Source organism: Trichosurus vulpecula, chromosome 8 (assembly GCF_011100635.1).
Source record: "Trichosurus vulpecula isolate mTriVul1 chromosome 8, mTriVul1.pri, whole genome shotgun sequence".
Classification (NCBI taxonomy): domain Eukaryota; kingdom Metazoa; phylum Chordata; class Mammalia; order Diprotodontia; family Phalangeridae; genus Trichosurus; species Trichosurus vulpecula.
The window spans coordinates 48,683,254-48,695,384 of record NC_050580.1 but is presented as its reverse complement, the minus strand read 5'-3'; the positions used below and the strand labels follow the sequence as shown (position 1 = coordinate 48,695,384).

General features: G+C 46.1%; 1 protein-coding gene across 1 annotated transcript in view; it reads left to right on the top strand.

Annotated features, from left to right (window-relative positions):
- The window catches only part of HCN4 (hyperpolarization activated cyclic nucleotide gated potassium channel 4), a 127,811-nt gene that overhangs the window by 98,784 nt on the left and 16,896 nt on the right, over window positions 1-12,131 (top strand). Inside the window, exon 3 of the mRNA XM_036736498.1 lies at window positions 5,932-6,093. Coding sequence (XP_036592393.1) covers window positions 5,932-6,093 — 162 coding nt within the window. The remainder of the gene's footprint in view (window positions 1-5,931; window positions 6,094-12,131) is intronic.

The following is a 12,131-nucleotide window of genomic DNA, read 5'->3' as shown; positions in this document are numbered from 1 at the left end:
CTTACCCAAAGTCACATATAGTAAGTGTAGTGTGACCCTTGGCAAGTCACTTAACAGCTGCCTGCCTCAGTTTCCTCATCTGTAAAATTGAGATATTTGTAAAGTGTTCAGCACTGTACCTTGCACTTAGTAGGTGTTTAATAAATGCTTGTTCCCCTTCCCCCAAGGCTTGAACCACCCCCATCCCTGTCCTGCATATATAAGAAACTCTGGGGCAGGAGAGTCAGAAGAGACCATAGACCTCCATCCCCTCATTTTAAATTTGAGGAAACTGAGGCCCATAGAGGCAAAGTGACTTGAATCAGACAGCTAGAATGGGATAGAAGGTCAGTTAAGTTCAGTTCAGCTCTTTCTGCTTCCCAGGTCAGTTATCTTTCCAGTGTCCTACACCATCATCTCAGCCCCTGACTCATCCCCCCACAGTCCCACCCCCATCTTCTTTCTTCTCCTCCTTTAAAGCAAGAAGGAGACAGGCCAGATCCCGTCCTCCCTTTTCTAGGCTATACTCAGCCTTGATTGGACAATACCCAACCCGTTTACTCCAGTCCCCCAGATGGCTTGCTGGTCTGAGCATCGACATGCCCTTCCTTCCCTATAGCTCACCTGAGATTGAAGCTAAGGTTTTTCCAAAGAGCCTTCTTGACACTTTTTTCCAATTAAAATCCCTTCCACAAACACTTATTGTTGGCTTACTCTTTATGAGGCACCATAATAACTAGACACACAACCAAAGAGAAAAAAAAAATCCCTGGAAAATACAGACTCTGCCCTCAAGGAATTTCCAGGCTGGTTGGAGGGGAGGACTATGGCGTGTATTCGTAGGGATCATCAAGAAAGGATTCTCATAGGAACTGATATTTAAGCTGAAACTTGAAAGAAGCTAAGGATTATGAGAAGTGGAGGTGAGGAGGTGTCTCCTAAGCCTTTCAGACTTAGGAGACACCCTGTTCCAAGGCATGCAGGCAGGAGATGTAATGCAGAGTTTGACAAATAGGAAATAGACTATTTTGGATGAAACGTGGAAAGTATGAAGGGGAGCCAGACACTAAATCAGAATCATAGCTCTAAGATACAAGACCTAAGGGATAATCTAATGTACTCCCCCCCATTTTACAGAGGACTAGATTGAGCCCAGAAAGAGAAGTGAGTTTTCTAATTTCACATACCTAGTGAGTATCAGAGGCCACAGCCCTAGACTGTGTTATATATTAAGCAGGAAAAAGTACATGCAGTGAGGCAATCTCATTTCTTGAGCAGTGAGGGAGGGAAGGGGAGAGAATAAGCATGTATTAAGCACCTAAGATGTGCTAGGCACTGTGTTAAGCATTTCCCAAATATTATCTCATTTGATCCTTACAATAGCCCTGGGAGGTAGGTTCTATTTTTAATCCCCATTTTACCATCGAGGAAATGAAGGCAAACAGAGTTTAAGTGACTTGCCCAGGGTTACGCAGCTACTGCCTGATGCTGAATTTGAGCTCTGCTCTTTTTGACTCCAGGACCAGTGTTCTAGCCACTGTACCATCTAACTTTCTAGGATTATCAGTTTGGCAGCTGTGTGAAAGATGAATTAGAGAGGAGAGAGATTGGATGTGGGCAGATCAATTAGGAAAAAGGAAAATGGCCCTCGGTTCCAGGAGCACAAGTTATGATTCATTCATTGTTTCAGAGTATGGTTTCTCCCTGACAATGTGGTTTCTACGAAACTGGATGCTTTACATTAAGAGGATTTTGCAGGAGTCCAAGGGAGAGGTAATGAGATCCTGAATTAGGGTGGTGATTATGTGAGTCAAGAGAAGTAGATGCATATAAGAGATATGTGTGCAGATAGCCTGACTGAGCCTTGGCAGCCAACTGAACATGGGGGTAGTGAGGGCGGTGTTGAAGATAATTCCTAAGTTTCAAATCTAGGTGAAGGTGGGGGGGGGATGATAGTGTCCCAGACAGAAATAGAGGAGTTAGGAAGAAAAGGAAGAGTAAATCTAAATGGAAGAAACATCATGAGTTCTGTTTTGGGCTATTGAGTTTGTGATGCCTATGGGGAACCTACAGGGAGGTGTCCACATCTAACCTCTCTCTCCTCCAAGCCATCTTCTACATAACTGCCAAATGAATAGTCCTAAAGCATACTGCTTGAGAAATGAGGTGGCAGCAGGAGGCAGAGCCTCATTACCTGTACTTTTCTCCTTCTTACTACAACCCTGTCTAAGGCTGTGGTCTCTGATACTTATCAGATATGTTACTTTAAGTAATTCATTTCTCTGGGACTCAGAGAGAGGGACTGAAGAGATCTATAGATTTAGAAGTCACCTACCTGGAATTTGAACTGACAGATGCTAGCTAGATACCCAAAAGAGAGAATACAGACAGAGGACAGTGTCAAAGACAGCTCCGTGGTCTATGGCTGAACAGAGGGGCTGGGACTGGTTGGACAGGTAGGAAGAGAATCAGAAGAGAGTAGATGGTGCTAAAGATTGGGGATACAAATAGAAGAATTCATTCAACTTCAAGTCTGCAAAAAGGCCTGGTAGGGTACAGCTTCAGGGCAAATGGGGTGGCCATCTTAGGATGCACTGGCAGGTGTGACAGAACTGCCTGGAGGATCTGGAGGGTGTAGGGACAAGGCAGGTAGTCAGACCTGGTGTATCTCCATTTTCCTGAGAAGATTGTAGTTGGTGACACTCTGCTTGTCCCTCAGCTCCTGCTTCTTCCTACGTGGGATCGGCAAGTATGACCATTCTTCCAATATGTGGCTGAGGCAGAATGAAGGCAAAGGTCAAGGGTGTGGAGGTTTTGGAAATGGCATGCCAGAGCATTTGAGGGGACATCTACATGGAGGTTAATGTAGGATTTGACTGCTTTCAAGTATCATATCATACAATTGTATATTCCCACCAGTACCAAGGGAAGGAACATTTCTTCACACTTCCTCTCCTTTCCCCCTTTCTTGAAATTATTACAGTTCCTGTATCCATCTCTCCATGTTCAAAGTCCCTGACCGCCCACCCACCCCAACCTGTATCTGTCATTTAGTCCCTACTGGTAGTGGTGGGGGGGGCAGGGAGGCATATGGTTTTTCACCTTGGTTTTCTCGTCATGTTTCCCATTGCCCTGTGTATTGTTTATCCATGAAAGTCTTTGAAAGGTAACTGCATGGGGTAGATAGGGAACTGGATTTGGAGTCAGGAAGACCTAGATTTAAGTCACAATCCAGACACTTACTAGCTGTGTGATCTGGGCAAGTCAAATGACTTCTTTGTGCCTCAGTTTCCTCATCTGTAAAATGAGGGGGTTGTACTCAGTGGCCTCAAAGATCTCTTCCAGCTCTGACTCTATATTCCTATGACATAATCCGGTAGAACATAACCTCCTTGAGGACAGGGACTGCCTGGTTGATGTTGGGCAAGACACTTCCTTTCTTTGGTCATCAGTTCCTTCATCTATAAAAAGGGGCTGGGGGTTTGGAGCCTATGAGGTTCCATCTGCTATAAAACTATGAAATTATGATCCTATGGAAAATGTGGGGCTTCTTTAGTATGGAATCTCCTCCACCAGGGCAGATCAAAGCCCATTTATAAGCAGATCACAAAACATCTATTACTTCCCTACACCAATGTAACCATAGATCCAGTCCCTTTTCCTCTCCTAAGAGAGGTTAGTTACCTGGGGTTCAGTAAGTGGCCAGACACAGTCACATAGCTAGTAAGTATCAGAAATAGGCTTTCAACGCAGGTCCTCCTGGATCTGACATCAGAATTTGTCGCCCTGCACACACAGCAGGCACTTAATAAATGTCTAATTAAATTGTGTGTTGAACCAGACTGAAAGCTTCTGACAAGCAGGAACTTGGTTTAATTTTCATTCTAGATTCCCAAGGGGCTCGTGCTCCTGTGAGTTCACCAGTGACTTGCAAACCAATTGAGAAAAACCTTAAAAGTTGACAAAGCGTAATCTATCTCTCCCCTTCGCCCCCTGGTGCCCTCATGCACAGAGATTCTAAGGAGCCTGGAATGATGGAATCTGGGAGCTGTAAGGGACCATCTAGGTTGGGGGTTCTTGACTGGTGTCCCTGGGCTCCCAGGATAGATTTCAAGGGATGCATGAATTTGGATGGGAAAGATTGTGTCTTTCTTTACCTCTAAGTCAAGGTTAGCATTTCATTTACTGACTTAAAAATATTATTCCGAGACTTTGTGCCATAGACTTCATCAGATGCCCTCCCATTTTACAGAGGAGGAAACTATGGCCCAGAACATGGAAATGCCTTAAGGGTTACTCTGAGAGGTCACACAGCTAATACGTAGAAGAGGCAGGGCTCATGCTTAGATCTTCTGACTTTGAACCCGCAAGGAAGGGGCAGAGCTGGGGCAAGTCCAGAGCATAGACTGTCTAGCACCAGAAAGGGCTTCAGAGGCCGTCTACTCTAAACCCTTTCCGCTGCACCCATTTTACAGACGAAGACACTGACACCCAGAAAAGTGAAGTGATTTGCCCAGAGTCCCACAGGTACTAAATGGCTAGGGCAGGATTCAAATTCAGGTCCTGTGGCTGCAAGCTCAGCTGTCTTTTCATCACACTAATCTTGTCTCAATTATCTGTGTACCTGTCCCATGTTCTTTATTCATTTGTAAATTCTTTAAAAATAAGGACCCTGTGAGTTTTCATTTTTGAAACCCCAGTCCTAGCACAATGCCTGGGGCATAGTAGCCGCTCAGTAAATTCTAATTGAATTGAATCCTGGCTGGGGACTCTTAATTGGACACCATGACTCCCAGGTCCTGACTGCTTCTCCACCTCTGCTCCCTGTCCCCCTCCCTCAGCACCCCACCCCCCCCACTCCATCTACACACTGGGCAGAACCGGGCTGCAGTATATTTAGCCTTGGGAGAGCGCCCAGCCACCTCTGACAACATCCCAAAGGCAAAGAGTTATTTTTAGAGAAGTAACCACAGCTGCTAACAAATGTATGTCCTTGTGTGACTGGCCCTGGAGCCTGTGGGGTGGTGGGAACTGGCTCCCTCGAGGCAGGGGAGGGGGAAGAAATAGGTATCTTCAAGCTTGGGCTTTGAGGACAGGTGGGGGGGGCTTTGACTGGAGTTGGAGAGATCAGATCCAGCCCTTAAAACTTATGTATCTCAGGGCAAGCTCCTTAACAATGCCCCCAACTGTAAAATGATAAGGTTAGCCTATTAAGCACCTACTATGTGCCAGGCACTGTGTTAAGTGCTGGGGATACAAAGAAAGGTATAAAACTGGATCTCTTCTAGCTCTGGATCTAGGAATCCTAAAACTTTCCACCTTTATGGGTCTGTGTTTTCACCTGCAAAAAGAGGGAATTGGATTTGTTGGACTCTGAGATCCCTCCTGCTCTAGATCTCAAACCAGCATCTGGGTTCAAATCCCACCTTTGACACTTATTGCCTGTGTGACCTTGGGCAAGGTACTGAACTTCCCTGTGCCTCAGTTTCTTCATCTGTAAAATGAGGGCGTTTGGGGTGATTCTGGTCTTAGTGACATTGGGCGCTCCCAGTGGTCTGGAACTGTTTCCTCATCTCCCTTCCAGTCAAAACATTCCTCAGGGTAAGAGTAGGCAGTCACCCAGCGGGCCCTGAGAAGGCAGCTCTAGGGGTATCAGCATGTGAAAGTGGTCAAGGTGTGAGGGAGCAGGGAATGGGACAAAGTAGGGCAAGAGGGAATGTGGGGGGACGCTGTGGAGGGCTTTGAGGAGTACCTGAGCTCCAAGGGGACGAGAGCCTTAGCTCCAGGCAGAGGGACTTTTCCTACTGTGGTGGAATGTATGTAAATTAAATGCAAATCACATGAAATGCACAGTCAATGTACTTGGAGAGGGTTTGGGAGCCTTCCTGACCAGGCAAGGCTAGGCTTTTCCAAGGCTGCTTTTTAACACTCTTCTTGTGGCCCCACCGGCAGATCTTCCACATGACCTATGATCTGGCCAGCGCCGTCGTCCGGATCGTGAACCTCATTGGGATGATGCTTCTGCTTTGTCACTGGGACGGCTGCCTCCAGTTCCTGGTGCCCATGCTGCAGGACTTTCCAGGGGACTGCTGGGTGTCCCTCAACCGCATGGTGGTAAGTCCAGGGCCTTCAACAGCAAGAGAACATGCTGGGGGGCCTCTCCTGGGGATGTGACCTGGCTCACAATCACTAGATCACAAAGGTTTTTTAGAGTTGGAGGAGACCTCAGGAGCCATCCTGATGAATATCGGGCCACTGGACCCAGATGGCTCTGGAAGAGAAAGTGAGGCTGGTGACCTGGCACAGCCCTCCTTCACTCAAATCAAAGTCAATTGCAAGTCATGTCATCATTTCTCTGATGCCATGGTCCTCTTCGAAAACAAAGGACAAACACCACAAAAATATCTAATATTTATCCAGAAATGTATGGTTTGCAAAGTGCTTTATACACAATTATCCCACTGGATCCTCACAACCCTGTGAGTTAGGTGCCATTATCATTCCCGTTTCACAGATGAAGAAACTAAGGCTAAGTTAAGTCACTCACCATAGCCTGCTCCCTTTCTACCTGGGGACATCTCTAATTGTTAGGTAGGTTTATCTGACATCAAGCTGCCATTTGCCTCTTTGGGTACCTCCTCCTAGGGCCAAGCAGATTAAATCTAATCCCTTTTCCATATTCCTTAAAAGACTTAGCCCAAGCCCCCTTCCAGTTTTATCTTTTCCAAAATAGAAACCCCCAGCTCCTTCACCTGCTCCTCATAGGACCTGGACTGAAGCCCTTTCAATACCCTGGGGGTCTTCCTTTGCCATTGTTGAGCTTACCAATCAGTGTGCTTCCCGAGCTGTGGCATTGCCCTTGCCCTCCCCTCTTTAGTGCAGCACCTTCGTGGAGCCCCATCTCTTCAGTGCTGAAGTCACGATGCCAAGCCCAAAGTGGAACCCTAGGATTCTAGAGCAAGAAAGGTAGCCTTAGAGGTCAGCCAGCCCACTCCCCATATTTGAAAGAGGAAGAAACCGGAGCCCAGCAAGGATGAGTGCCTTGTCCGAGGTCACCCAGGAAGCCTGTGGCAGTACAATCTCCTCATTGGGAACCCAGAATTCTTAGTATTACATACTCCAGGACTTCAGTTCTTCCTTTCTCTGGGCCTCCCCACTGGGGGGTCTAGCATCCTAATCTGGCCCCATACAGGGCCACAACTTCATTTGGTCTTTCATATTGGCAGACACGGTCCTATCCAGCACCCCCTGAGTTCCCAGCCCCACTCCCAAGATATCAACCCAGGCTGATAATATTACTGTGGCAGAGCAGAGCCATAACTTGGAATTATGACACCTCAGGCAGCTGCAGGGCATAGAATAGCAGAACTGTGAGTATAATGATGGGGCACGGGGAACATTGTGTGTCTTATTTGCTACCCTTGCCTGGAGAGAAACATAAAGTGCCTGATGGAGGAAAGGACTCTTGGGGGGGTGTCAGCTTGGGAGGGGTCGCTTTGGGCAGCAGGACTTGGGACTCTAAGGCTGAGTGCAAGGATGGCAATTGCCGTGGTGAGGAAGCAAGCGTCCTATCCGCAGATCGGACAAAGGCATTTTCACTCCATGCTTGTTCTGACCCTGTTGGAAAGATTTCATATTTTTCACAATGCTTTCACATTCAACATTTTATTTGATTCTCACAGAGCCCCTTAGGGCAGAGAATCTTCACCTGGGCTCCATCAACTTACTTTAAAAAATATTTTTGGGAACTATTTCAAAATAACTTGTTTCCTTTGTAATCCTTTGTATTTTATTTTAAGCATTTAAAGACTTTATTTGGAGAAGTGGTCTATAGATTTTACCAGGCTTCCAAATGGACCTTGTCATAGGGGGAGCTGGAATAGTTATTATCCCCATTTTACAGGAGAGATAACGGAGGCTTTGGAAAGGTTACACCGTTTCTCTAAGACCGCAGAGCCAGTTTTGGTGGAGCCTGCACCCGAACCCAGGAGAGTTTCAGGTCCAGTGTTCTGAGCTTGGTCCCTCAGCTTCCTAGTACAGACAAGCTCCACTTTGACAAAATCACTTAATATAGATTTTACTGGGAAAAAAGACAAATTGTGAGTATTCCCCAGACCCACAGACTCCCTGCAGGGTTCCTGTAAGCTTGGTGATCTGACCTGTGTCCTCCGTCCTTCCTGAGCCTAGAGGGCTTCAGATCATGACTCCTAAGTGTGAATAAAATGGGGAGACCATGAACGCTCTCCCTAACCTTGCTCCACCATCGGAGAAAATTAAATTCCACCCGCTAAATTCCACTTTTGAAAGTCTCTGATTTGGTCTAAAGGCAAATCCCCTGTTCCAAGGGGGAGGAGAAAAACCTTTGAAAGACCATGAAAAAGACCGGGAGGCATATTCGGCATCAAACAGTCTTCTTACAAAACAGCCTTTTGATGAGCTAAGTGTAAATGAATCAGAAACATATGAATTGAATTTCCCTTGAATCCCCTTGAGGCTCTGGCAATTAAGAAAGGAAGCAGCTGGCCCTGGGAGACCAGGACTTGGCTCTGCCTGGTTGGGACTGGGAGCAGCCCACCCTGGCAGCCTTATGCTACCTGTCTGTCTGATGGCAGAGCCTCAAAGACTGGGCCTGGCCAGCTCCGGCTGCCAGGAGATCTGGCCCCTTCCCTTAGGTCAAACTCAGACCCACTTAAATGGCCTTGAGCAAGTGGTTTCTTACCACCCTCTCAGCCTCAGTTTCTCCATGTATCAAATGGATGCACATCTTGCCCCTCCCTCCTTCAAGTAGAAAGGCCAATAATAAGATCCTGGATGGACAGCTGGAAGGGACCTCAGAGACCAACTCCCCTCATTTTACAGGTCAGGAACCTGAAGTCCAGGAAGGATAAGGTCACATATGTAGTAACCACTGCAGGCAGGATTTGAACCCAGGATCTCTGACTCCAGAGCCAGAGCTATTTTCCCTAAATCAAGCTGCCTTCAATCAAACATGGAGATGGCTTATGTCCATGAGAGACAAGGCATCCTGCCAGCCTATGGCATCATCATCCTAAGAATGTCACTGTTCCATCCTGATTAGACATAGCGATAGGGCTTATATCTTTATCCCCAGACACATGAGCTTTCAGTGGTGGTAATGGGCTTGGAGTTGTCTGTGCCCCTTCACTTTGCCCTCTCTATAACCAAGATACCGCATTTATTCAAATTCAATAAACATTTATTAAGCACCTACTATGTGACATGGACTGTGCTGGATGCCATAGACGCAAAGACAAAAAACAAAGAGCCTCTGCCCTCAAAAGGCTTGCATTCTAATCGTGAGGGGCACACAGATAAGAAAACACAAGGCAGTGTGAAGAGGGAGGGGACACCAGCAAATGGGATCGGGGAAGGTAACAAGGATGGTGAAGGAAGGCTTCATGGAGGAGGTGTTACCTCTGGAGCCCTACAGGAAGATAAGATGTTTGGCTGCGATGGTGACTTGGTCTGGAGCCAAGACTGGAAATCAGGCTGTGACCCGAGTTAGGGTAGAGCCCAAGATCATAGGGTCCTAGTTTTAGAGCAAGAAGGAATCTTTGAGGCCAGCTAGTCCAACTCATCCTTACTGAGAGTCAAGATATGATCTGAGGATAAGTCACACTAGAATGGAGAGTCAGTGTGTGAGGCTCAGAATTAGGGATCAGTAGCTGTGTCAGACCTTAGGGGATCAGTCCATGGCCCATGTTAAGAGTCAGCCTTTAGCTAGGGAGGAGAGTCTCTGCATAAAAGCAAAGGACTCCCATGAAAATCAAACACCGAAACCTTTATCTCATTAATCTACTGAGCTAAAAGGCTGCAGATGATATACAACAGCAAGAAAATTGGTCCCATACAACTCCCATAAAGGAGCCACATAATATGCTATGAGGCACAAAGGGTGTTTCTAGTGGCAGAAAAGAGTGGAAGCAAAATGAGGGGAAAGTTTTTTCTTCTGCCTGTTTGGAAACTGGTTTCTGGGATCATTTACAGATTAACGGTCATTAAGAAAGCAAGTGAGAGACCTTGGTAGGGGAGCTAAATGTGACATTGCAGTGGTCAGTGAGCCTTGGTCAGATGAAACTCAGAGCAGAACTATGGCAATTTAAGGACCCCAGAGGAGAGCGGGTGCAACCTTGACATACAAAGATAATAAGATACACGGGGCTGAAGGGCACCTCACAGTTCCTGGCTGTGGGAGTCCTTTAGCATGGTTTCCACCAGAGGAAATTCTCAACTGAGCTAGCTCTTTCCAGGATGCAGTGTCTCCCTTAACTGGTCAACCCACTCACTCTTGGGCTGGGCCAATCAGGTCACTCAGTTACTTCTCCAGCCTTGACAATTATTGCTACTGGCTCCAACAATCTTCATTACTGACTTGGGCTATTGTAGCAACCTCCGATGGCTCTTCAGCTGGCAAGGATATAACCTGGTTAGTTTACTGACCTATCTGTGATCAGGAAAGAATAAGCAGAAAAGAAATGGGAACTGTACCTTCATGGGAACATGGTAGCTGCGTGGGCAAATCTGACTTGTGCCTGCCCTCCCCCCACCCAGCAGCTCAGAAGTCTTCTTTGTTGAAAAACCACCAGAGAGCAGAGTAGGAAAGGGTCCTTTTGTATGCACTTTTAGGTCCGATTCAGCTTTCTGTATCATCAGACATCCAGTCTCTTTGGACCAGAAGAAGACTGTCATTCTATTGTAACCAGAGCTTCAGTAACTCTTACATGGCCAAAAGAAGCCCCTGACATGTTGGATTAAAACCAGGCAGAAAATATTGAAAATTCTCTGGAGTGGGGAGAAAGGCTTCTTCATCACACACACCTGGAAACAAACCCAATCCAAGCTTTGGTTTGCTTACCTGCCATGCCAGCCTAGCAAGGAGAGTAAGGATGGGGAGGAGGGAGGGCTACTCTTGGATAACAACAGAGCCTATGGGCTGTCCATCATTCACTCCTCTCTATAACATGACTGGCCCACCTTCTTTTCCATTCCTACATCTCTCTGATGCTATCCTGAATGCTACTTTTCTTAAAGAATTCTTCATTAAATAACATTCTGTAGTTTGATCTCACCATGTGCCTCTGAATTACATACAACTTTAATTCTTCAGAGACTGTTGTGTTTCATGATTTGTAGTGTTAAACCTGAAAGTTGGTTGAAGGAGGCAAACAAGCTAGGTGATAGAAAAATCCATGTTGTTTATTATTTTCCCTTAAAGCATAGCTAAGCTAGCTTGCTTGTACGTACAAGGAGTCAGAGCATAAGCTCTGGCTGTCTGAACAAAGGAACGAGAAAACTTATATACGTTATAGCAGACCCAGCAAGCTTATGTTACCTCAGTTTTATGACCCGCATGTATGTTTAACCATGATACAAGAAGAGGATTTTCCTTAATGGAATAGGTTTGTAAAGATAAGAGTGTTGACAGAGGTCAGTTAAAGTATATACCTGTAGAATATTAAGTGAGGTGGTCTTCTTAGTGGCTAACAGGGAAAGAATGTCCTTAAGTCAGTCTGATCTGGCCTTGTCGACAGAGGTAGGGGTATTTCCTGAGCAAACTCTAGAGAACAAAGAAGCCCAGGTCCTGGATCTTCTTCCAGTTACTCATTAATTCAGGCTCTGGGTCTGGTTGAAATTAAAAATGATATAGAATGGTGTAAAATGTTCCACAGTAGCCACAGAGCATCATCAGAAGACTGATGATGTTAAAAAGATGGCCCTTTCTCCAAGAAGAAACTTGGGATTGTGGAAAATACCCTATAATGTCAGTTGACTCTCCTCTTCCTCCTCATCTGGCTCATCACCGTAGGGCTAGACACTTGGTGATGAATTCTTTGGCCATGGCAACCCTTGAATCAAATTCTGATTGAATGTCAACTAGATATTCACCTATATGGAAATCTATACATCCGGGAGGTAGGACAGGATATTGAGGTGACATGCCTGGTGAAGAGCATTTCGGTGAGGGTCAAAGGATAAATAAACAGGTCATGTTATGGTAAGGGCAGCTGCACACCTCCAGACGAATGGAGGAATTGGATAAAGAGTTCCTAACAGATCAGAAAGCAAAATCTAGTTGTGTGTGCAGTGAGGGGAGCGGGGATTGGGGGAAGGGAGCACTACTTTGACTTTCT